Source organism: Leptonotus elevatus, chromosome 5, assembly GCF_054856555.1.
Source record: "Leptonotus elevatus isolate MCC_2025b chromosome 5, RoL_Lele_1.0, whole genome shotgun sequence".
Taxonomy (NCBI): domain Eukaryota; kingdom Metazoa; phylum Chordata; class Actinopteri; order Syngnathiformes; family Syngnathidae; genus Leptonotus; species Leptonotus elevatus.
The window spans coordinates 423,564-433,921 of record NC_141243.1 but is presented as its reverse complement, the minus strand read 5'-3'; the positions used below and the strand labels follow the sequence as shown (position 1 = coordinate 433,921).

The following is a 10,358-nucleotide window of genomic DNA, read 5'->3' as shown; positions in this document are numbered from 1 at the left end:
ACACTTTTACTAAATAGGCGCTTGTCAACTGTCACCAAGGTAAAACATTCATTTCAATAAATGTATAAATGAAAAGTGTTAACAGTTGGTACATGTCAGTGTCACCAACCTTTTTGAAAATGAGAGCGACTTCTTGGCTACTAGCTGATTAGTGCACACACTTTCAAAATACATTTCCCCAACTTACTTTTTCTTATATGTCATTAGTAATAACAAATGATGTTTATGATGTCTCATGGACATTTCTGTAAATTCCTGCCACTCTTTCTTTCCAAGTTCAAATGATCACTGATGAAACATCCCTATAAATTAAATAAGGTTCACTGGTAGTGTTGTTCCAATACCGTTTTTTGGCGCCCGATACCCAGTTTTGTGGTATCAGTGTTCAAATATATACACACACACATATATATATATACACACACATATATATATATATACACATATATATATATATACACATATATATATATATATACACACATATATATATATATATACACACATATATATATATATATATATATATATATACACACATATATATATATATATATATATATATATACACACATATATATATATATATATATATATATATATATATATATATATATATATATATATACACATATATATATATATACACACACATACATATTTACATATATAAACCTATATACATATATCCACTGTCCTAGAAATAAAAACAATAGTTATTAGACCTTTGACGATTTTGAATAACAACACGGCTACAGTATGAACCATACAAAAGGCTTTTATTTTTTTGTCAGCAGTCATTTCCTGTCAGATGACAAATCTTAATCTGCTCAATTTGTAGAACACGAGCATCTTGTGCTGGAATGGCTTGAAAGCAACTAAAACAGCAAAACTGTATGTACTGAACATTTGAACACATCAGAATTCTTTGGAGAGCGCAAACTATGAGCGATTGAGCTTTCGGTACAGCCGGAGGGTCAAGGCCTGGATTTCAGGGTCTCCGGGCCTGATGTCGATAGCCCTGAGGAAGAAATCCAGAGCCTCGCTGTGTTTGCCTCGCTTCAACGACTCGCGGCCTTGTGTCACCAGCGACTCGTAGGCGCTGACGCACGCCGCCGCCGCCGCCTCGGCGGCGCACTGTTCCAACCTCTCGGAGGGCGCCAGCTCGGGCTCACTGGTTGACTCTTCCAGGTTGCTGCTTCGGGGTTCCTCCTCCTCCTCCTCCTCCTCCTCTTCTACTTCTTCAACTTCTTCCTCTTCAACTTCTTCATCATCGGAGTTCTGAGCCTCTCCGGTGTTGTCCTCCATCTCAGCGCTCGCGTCCTCCTCGTCAGAAGAGCGAACGGAAGTCTCCTTGGAGTACACGAGGGAGCGGCGCGATGCCACGGAGACGCTCCCCCTCTTTCTGGAAGCGAGGAGCGGTGATGCTCTTGGCGTGGACGATCCGCGCAGCGGGAAGTTGTTGAACGCAGCCTTCGACGACTGTGGCAAGACCTCGTCCTCCTCCTCCAGCTCTACTACTTCTTCGCTGTCATAAAGGATGGGCATTGCCTTCTTCTTGGTCGCGCCGATGATAGACTCATCCGCGCCGTGTCCGAAATGCCTCTCCGTCAGGGACTTGCCCACATCGAAGCTTCCCGACATCTGAAGCTGTGACAGCAGCTCCTCCCCCTGCTCGCCATCCAGGCAAATGATGTCGCTCTCCTCGTCCAACTGAATTGGTGACAGGAGCTTCCCGTCGTCATCCTGGTACAGGATATCTTTTTTCTCCAGTTCATCCTGGTAGGAGAGGTCGCTCTCCTCCAGCTGGAGGTTGAAGTTTCCGTCCATCAGCTCAGAGCCGCTGTCGCTCACTCGGCACCAGGATTCCACTCTCAAGCTGGACGTGGACGCCTGCAGACCAGACAGTCTTCTGCTCCGGCGGGGTGGCGTCACATTCCCATCCAAGTTTGAGGAGTCTTCCTTTTCACCCATGCGCGTAAAAGAATCTGGAGGAACTTCTCCGTCATCAGCACCGCCTCCTTCTCTAACACTTTCCTTCCCTCCCCCTTCTTGGAACACCCGACTCTTCTCCTGCTTCAAGGAAGTCTGGCTGTTCACGATGAGGTTTTCTTGTTTTCCGAGGGACAGTCTTTCTTTCCCAGTGAGATTGACTGGGCTCTTCTGACCGTGATGGCCGCCCCCCTTGCTGTCACTAGATCGGTCTAGGTCCACCCGGGCTGACGATGTATTGCTGTGGCGTGCTGCGCATGTCATACTGGATTTGGGCTTGCTACTTTTCTTCTCTTTCAACGGTTCTTCGCGCTCACTTGCCGACTTCCGTCTCCCCGCTGGCTTGGTGTTGGACTCCAAGATGGTCGCAAACTGCATATGTAGGTCTGACTCAGCCTTCACCAGCTCCTGGGCCATCTGGACCCGCCCTTCAATGTACTGTTGCTCTTCTTGGTCCTGCAGATCTTCGTCGAGGTCCACGTTGAGGGAAAACATGAGATCGTGATCGGAGATTCCGAACATGCCCATTGTGTGGAGTTGGGCGAGGTGCGTGTCCAGGTCGGCGTCACTGCTTCGGTGTTTGGCGTGCAGAGACTGGAGCAGCATCTGCGTGGAGGAGGACCTGGTGTCCTCCAGGATGAAGAGCTCCCGTAGCTCCTGCTTGCTGAAGTAGCGGAACGGGTTCTTCTTGTCTCCAGTGGTCTGTCGGATCAGCGAGTCCTTGAAGACCTGCCGTCTGTAGATCTTCTCCTCCACTGTGCCGCACGTGATAAGTCGGTAGATGACCACGTTCTTTGTCTGGCCGATGCGGTACGCCCTGTCCACTGCCTGGGCGTCGGTCGCCGGGTTCCAGCTGGGATCATAGATGACCACCCTGTCAGCCGCCGTCAGGGTGATGCCGACACCGCCGACCTGCGTGGTGAGAAGGAAGACCGAGTAGCTGCTGTTCGTCTGGAAGAGGGTGATGAGTCGCTCCCGCTCCGCCACCTGCGTGATAGTGCCGTCCAGACGCAGGACTTTGAATCCTTGGTTCCTCAGGATGCGCTGGAGGATGTCCAGAACCATCCTGTAGTGGGCGAAGACCAGCGTGCGGTGGCCTTCATCCCGGAGACGCTTGAGGAGAGTAACCAAGAAAGCCAGTTTGCCGGATTCGGCTATCAAAGTTTCATCGGGAACGTTGGCGATACTCTGACTGCTCATATCGTCGTCGTCGGCACTTTGCCGAGCCTCCCTGAGACCCAGCGTGGTGGTGGCTCGGGCGGAGAGAAGCCTCGGGTGGTCGCACAGCTTCTTTAGAATGGTCAGCTCTGCGAGAGGCGACCTGGACGTCATAAGCAGTTCTTTGATGTGCTCCAGGGAAATGAACTTCCAGTAGATGTCCTCCTGTATGCCGCTAAGGTACGTCCACACGATCAGGTCGTTTTTCCTGGTCAGTGACGGCATTCTGGCCCCAAAGGGCTTTGACTTCTTCTTCCCTGCACTCTCAGTCTGGGCAGTCTCTCGCGTGGCGTCTCTGTTAGTCTGCACTTCAGCCTTTGTCCTGCGCAGGAAGTAAGGCTGGATGATAGCCATGAGGTTCTCCGACATCCTGGACCCGAGGGCCTTCTCTCCTGGAGTGGCGTCCTTCTCGCGGGCGCGAGTGATAGGGTTTTCATACTGCATTTTGAAGGTTTTGGCCGTACCCAACAGAGTTCCCTGACAGGCAAAGTCGAACAGAGCCCACATCTCTCGGAGGTTGTTTTGGACAGGGGTGCCAGTGAGCAGCACTCGGTTTTTGGACGGGATGGCGGAAGCGCTCTTGGCCGTTTTGGTGGTGCTGGTCTTGATCTTGTGGGCCTCGTCCAGGATCATGTAGTCCCATTTGAACTCTCGGCCCTGGTACGATGACAGCTGCCGCCAGTTGTTCATGAGCATGGTGTACGTGGTGATGATCACGCCACTCCTTTTCTGGATCTTCTCCAGGTTCTTGGTCCGCTCGGTTCTGCTGGCGCCGTGAAACTCTTTGACCCGCATGCCGGGAGTCCATTTGTTTAACTCCTTTGTCCAGTTGGTGACGAGCGAGGTGGGCATGACCAGCATGGTGTGCTTGATCAGCTCGCTGTCGTACATCGCTGACAGGAAGGAAATGACCTGGATGGTTTTGCCCAGGCCCATGTCATCCGCCAGAATCCCACCTTTGCGCCCGTCCCTGTAGAGGCCGTACAAAAAGGCTACGCCGTCCTTCTGGTAGTCGTACAGTTTGTCGTAGAGCTGCTTGTACAGCTTCAGACCGCTATTGTTGACGTCCACATACTCGTCGTCGTCGTCGTCGTCCTCTAAATTCTGTGCCAAGAAGTCCTCAATCTTCCCAATTCGCTTGTGCAGCTTGTCACTGCGGTGGATGTTGTAGGCCATCTTGAAGAGCTCCAGAGCGTTGCTCATCTCCCCTTGGCGGGCCGCATCTTTTCCGTCTCGGACGTGTCTGCAAGCAAAGGAAAGTCAGCACAGCCACTCTGAAGCGCTCACCCGCACGTGACATCACTAACTTGTGACATCACGAACATGTGACATCATTACATCAAAGAGCAAGAGGAGCAATCACACCAGAGCTTCCGCTCAGCCGCAACTCAAACACGGATTAGGGCCTTCATCCATGGATGTTGTCATAAAGACTCCTGCTGCGCTAGCATAATAGCTACATTTGCACGACAGCCTCTAGTGGAAAGTAACAGGACAGGCGGGGGACGCACACTAGGATGTTAAACAGCCTTTTAACATGTTGCATACAAATAGTTGTAAATCACATAAAGACCCTTCTAGTGTGACGTCACGTTGCAATGGAGGACAGGGCGTCAATTTGAGTGAACGAGAAAACAATCAGTGGGACCTCGAAAACTGGTCAAAGAGTTGATAAATCGGTGACCAACGTTATGGCGAACTTGTGCGCGGACTACGGATGCTCTAATCGCTCAAAGAGAGATGAGATTATTCTTTCGGCCGCCGGCCGGGATTCTAAACCAGGCGGAAGACAGCGAGGAGTGAAAGACGAGCACGGTGGCTGGCGAACCTACGACGCGACTGCTGTTCACGCACAAGTACGAGGATATGCTAGGATCATTTTATATCAGGTGGTTTTTCCTCTTTTTCATATACAGTAGGTCATAACATTAACCTCTGATTGGGCCGGTGGGGTGCCTGCCGGGCCTGGCGGGCCTGGCGGGCCTGCCGGGCCCCGTCCTGCTGCGTTGGGTTGGGGGCGCGGGCCGCGTTGGGGTGGGGGGCGCTCCTGGGTTTGCTCTCCGGCCGGTGGCCCCTGCGGGGCCCGGGGGTTGTCCCTTGGCGCTGCCGTGGCCTGGGGGGCCCTGGGGGGTTGCGCTTGCTCTGTCCTGGCCGGGGTCGACGGCTCCCCTCTTTGGTGGAGGTTTTCACGCATGCCAGATCCACCGCACCGGCATCTACCGAAATTCAAACACAATCTGCTTCTTCCTCTGGTCGTTGAATCGGTGGAGGCCGTTGTCTGTGGATCTCACTCCGCTTCGTCTGTCCTGCCTTCCTTTCCTCAGTCTCTCCTTTGGTCTCTTGAGGTCTTCCTAATTTGTGGGAATTTAGATGTTGCTGGGGTTGGACTCCCGGTGGGTAGTAGGTAATGTCTGGTCGGTGCTGGATTTCAATCTCCTTTCTTTTCGCGACTCTAGCTGGATTCTCAAGTATTCGGTTTCGGTGAACGGTATGGGATTTTTAATCGGTTTTAGGTGAACTAATGAGTACACACTCACACACAAAATAAAAATACTAATAAAAAAAGAGAGCAATGACGATGACACGTCAAATCGGTCAAATTACCGAATGAACAATACTGAGCTCTTAAGAAAAAGAAAAGAAAAGAAAAAGAAAAAGAAAGTAGTGATTGACGACACGTATGGTTTCAACCAAAAACAACATACCTTAGGCTTCCACTTCCACTTCCACTTTGCCCTCCAACCAACTCCATTTTTTGTAGCTAGCGGCTCCAAACGGCTGGTTCCAATGAGTCGCAGTTTCGGGACGTTTTTTGTGACACTTGACATATTTCCCACCTTTTAATGAAAACGCGCACCAAAAATCAAGCTCTGCCCATTCATTTCTTATGGGGGGGCTTGTCCTCCAAGAGGCGTAGCGGTAGCTAAGCAAAGACATCAGCTAGAAGGGTCTATTTATTCACGCACGCTCCCAACCGCTTCACTCTGTCGCATTAAGTGAATATTTTGTCTGACCATTTCTGAAAATCTTTCTCTGTGAGAAAATTCCGTTAATTAAATGGAGCTTTTGCAGCCACGACTTGGCTGGTTGAATCAATTCAGGGTAAATTTACGGGGCCAGCCCCGTACGCGCGTGTCCCCACTGAAGAGCGTTCCCGATACGGGACCGGACGGATGTCCTACTCAAGGGTAGGCATGCCGTTGGCCCGAAAAGCTCCCGATTGGGCTCCAGCGCCGATTGGTTAAGCCAGTGGTTCTCAACCTTTTTTCAGTGACGTACCGCCTGTGAAAAAAACATTTCAGCCAAGTACCCCCTAACCACCGAGTGCGGTGCCATCATTGTCTGATTTATTCAACTTTGTGAACTTTATTTGTATTGATGTGGTCCCTTGAACTATTTGGAAATAAGAGATAACTAATAAATAAAAAATGTTATTACAAATAAAGATTTGTGCACATGCAGATTATTATCAACATAAAGTGTCATCTTTTTTCAAATGTTTGACAGTTGATTCTTGGTGGTCCGCCTCACGTTTTCCTCTTCATTGTTGTTCAGATTTTTGCGCCGTACTCGGATGACGTCACGGGAGAAACCGTCGCACAGCGATTACGTGTCGATCGAAACATGCGAGGTCGCGAAACTGGGTCGTATTCTGCAGTGGAGACACGGCCAGAAGTGGGTCGGCTGAGAGGACGGCTCCTGTGTAAGTCCCGGCCGGACCCCTCCCTAATACTCAATGTCCTGAAGTGGAAACGGGGCTATAGTATTTAGCAATAGCCATTTTGTAGTACTGTTCAAATCTGTAGTGTGTACGGTAGTTTAGGAGTATTCAATCAGGGTTCTTCGCTGTCAATATGGATGACAATCAATCGTCACTGAGGGTGATCAGCCGATACGCTCACGCCGATTCGGTGTCAAATTTCCTATTTTAGAGCTACAACTACCGATCTTTCTTAAACAATCAATTAATCTGCTGATTAAAAAAATGATTCATCAGATTGAACTTCTATCCCTTCATTATTCAAAAACAGGACAATGCTTCAAATTGACGGTGCAGAAAACGCACAAACAAATTATTCAGTTACTATTTGAGTCTGTAACATGTCGGAAAATGGAGAGAAATGTGGATCCTTATTTGCCCCAAGTCAAAGCAGCTATTTACAAATCTCCTACACGGATTCAACATACAGATAATTACTAGTCACATTCATGTGGAGCGTCGTATTCCAATTACAATGAAACCAAATGACCAGATGGAATAAAAATGCTCCCAATCACGCAGCACAGGGCAAATCTAAGTGGAATCTCATTAGGGGTGCCAATCCTGCTGGAATAGGAGTATGAAATGAATGATCCAATTGATTCATTCATTTCAAGTCATTGTGACTATACTACTATGTTGGTGTGTGTATGTTTAAAAAACGCCATACATATTTTCAAAGGCAATTTTTTAACAGTACATTTGATTTATTGTTCTTGATTTACATAAGTGTGGGCTGCGACTTGGTGACAATAGGAAAATGTAGGTCCCGTCCCGCACAGGGTGCCAACTTGCCATGGCAACAGTTGAGAACTTGAGAACCACAGCTCTAGTATTGGTGTGTTGAATGTAAACTCCAAGTTTGCCTCGCAACACGGGCCAAAAACAAATACAAAAATACAAAAAATAAGCGACGGCCCGCAACTCAAAAAATGTCTACGTTGAAGAACTCGTGAGTCAATGTTCTACTACTTTAAAGAAAATGGTGCTTCATTACCTGTGGTAGACTTCCATGTCCTCTTCCTCCTCCTCCATGGACAAAAACCTGAGAGGACACCAACAAAGTCACACATTGAACCAAAACAGCTGCTATACTGTTATTATGCATTATACTGCGCATGTCCTATACGGTGTGTGCGTGTGTTATAATAACCTCTGCCCAACTAAACCTGCTTAACTTCCTCAGGTCTGATTTTGGAAACACTGGTTGCATTTGGAATCTTATCTTGTTGTTGCTGGAGATGTGCTCTGTTGGGAATTACATTTACAAGTCTTCTAACAGTAAATGCTACTTTTCATTTCTGATTTATCATTCATTTCTTTTCTCCTATTATTTGCGGTCAAGTCCCACCGAGCATTTTTCAATCTAAAAGACTAATAGACGTCTAAATGGTACTTCGACTTCTAGGTTAAAAATGATCTACAAATGGTCTAAAAATGAACGTTTTTTTGACATCTATGTCTAGACCCGTCGTCTATTCGTAGATGTTTAGAAAAAAAAACGCTAATAGACGTCTAAATGTAGATGTTTGCTAGACGTTCACTTTTATACCAAATGTAATCTCCATTAGATGTTTATAGATGTCTGTTAAACGTATATTATTCACAACAAACCAATATTAAAAGAAATGAAAGTTGTCAAAATTGAACGTTAAATCAGGTTGTCTAAAAAAGGGACCAAATGGAACCTGTGATCCTGACCTTGATGTAGTTCCAGGATGACAATTGACATCACGCGTCTTTGGAACTTTTAATTAGGTTTCAGTAACACGAATGTCATGCTTATAGTGGGGAGGTATCGTAGCGTTTTAAAGACCCGCTGATGACAGTCCAGCACATTCTCGTACGCCCAACGCCCATATTCGTGTTTGGCTGCTTTATTCGTGAATCGTGCGATCTGGCATTTTGTTTGACATTGATGATCCAGTTGTGCAGTTATTTACTTACACCACGGTACTTGTTTTTGTCAACACACAATGTATTTCATTCAATCGTCCGGATTTAGTCTAATGACAGTTGAAATGAGAACTTGGTTTAGACGTCTAAATCAAGTCTTAATATAAACTACACAGTACGTTAATCTGTGACTGTTTAAAACGGAGTAATCCAACATGTTGCCATCTTTTAAACAACCTACAGTTATTTTATTTTATTTCCTATTTAATATTTACTTGATTAATTGCGTCGTCTAGATTCAGGCTAAAATAAAGACCAATTATAGACGGGCTAATTTCGGTCCAAACTTGTAGATCTATTCTTTATCTAATATGGCTCAGTGGGGTGGCAGATAAAACTACATAATATAATTTTCAAGTACACATTTTATTGCACAAAAATGAGGACGACACAAATATTGAATGAAATGAAATATAGCACAAACATCAGAAACACAATATTTATATGTTTAGTTAAAAACAATGCAGACCTAAGGTAAGCAGGGCTCATTTTCTCTTACTCTTTCCAAGCCAATGCACACACATTTTAAGTTGTATTCCTCTAGTATCTGTAGGCAATGTCACGATAGTCAAAAACTATGCAGAACGAATGTCGATGACAAAAATAGGCAAAACACAGCTGAAATATAAGAACTGCGGTGATGATGTTTACAAGCGCTTGCCCCCTTCAAGATGGCTGGCGCGTTGCCACACGAGATAGCGGGCGTCATCGTGACGTCACGCAGACTGCGCCAATACGGTATTGCCTGTTCGGTATTCTTTTCCTTTGGGCTTGTCTTATTTACTTGTCGCCACAACCTTTTCCAAGGAAGTCTACTTTCTTCATCCTCCTCTCTGACGCCGACGCCGACGACAACTGGCCTCGTTTCTTCCTTCTCACTGCCTGCAGTACACTCATCTGCCTAATTTGCTGCTGTTTTATGCTAACCCGGAGAGCGAAAACTTAACTTACTTGTTCAGCTTGTCGCCAAGCTCCTCCACGTCGTCGTTGGGATGATTTCCATTCATGTCTGAAGCTTCGCCTTGTACCAGGCTGGAAAACCTTAAACAACTTTGTTGACGATATCAAACTCAAGGAGAAAAGAAAGGAGCGTGAATTGTTCTCGAAGCGCACTCCTTCCCCCCGCCAATTTGCTCAAACTCGCAGGCGTCGGCGACGTAGTGACGTCGACCTGACGTTGTCCAATCCTTGGCAAGGATGACTTTGTGTAGGCGGGACGTTGGGATCGAGCCTAGCCAATGAAATTCGGCGCCGGTGCTGCTGAGCGTCTGCTGTTGAATTGGAAGTTGGGTTTTGAATGAATAAAGAAAGCAAAAAAAAAAGAAGAGTAAAAATAAATTAAATAATCTTTTATTGATCTCGCTCCTGCTGACTGTTTTGTGAATGTTTTATTTATTTATTTTTATATAAATAAATAAAATTCAATTTACCT

General features: G+C 46.6%; 1 protein-coding gene across 1 annotated transcript; it reads right to left on the bottom strand.

Moving 5' to 3' along the window:
* Positions 1-762: 762 nt before the first annotated feature.
* Positions 763-10,069, bottom strand: ercc6l (excision repair cross-complementation group 6-like). The gene is made up of 3 exons (XM_086077089.1): positions 9,878-10,069; positions 7,968-8,015; positions 763-4,453 (listed from the first exon to the last, which is right to left on the bottom strand). Exons 1-3 carry the CDS (start codon positions 9,931-9,933, stop codon positions 943-945), a joined length of 3,615 nt encoding a protein of 1,204 aa, XP_085933215.1. The 5' UTR covers positions 9,934-10,069; the 3' UTR covers positions 763-942.
* Between the last annotated feature and the right edge of the window lie 289 nt (positions 10,070-10,358).

What these genes read in the sequence shown, in the direction of transcription:
- ercc6l (XM_086077089.1), bottom strand. Translation starts at nt 9,933, where the DNA reads ATGAATGGAAATCATCCCAACGACGACGTGGAGGAGCTTGGCGACAAG. An exon ending in CTTGGCGACAAGCTGAACAA is followed by an intron (nt 8,016 to 9,877) that starts GTAAGTTAAGTT and finishes GTGTCCTCTCAG; the next exon opens with GTTTTTGTCCATGGAGGAGG. An exon ending in GACATGGAAGTCTACCACAG is followed by an intron (nt 4,454 to 7,967) that starts GTAATGAAGCAC and finishes CTTTGCTTGCAG; the next exon opens with ACACGTCCGAGACGGAAAAG.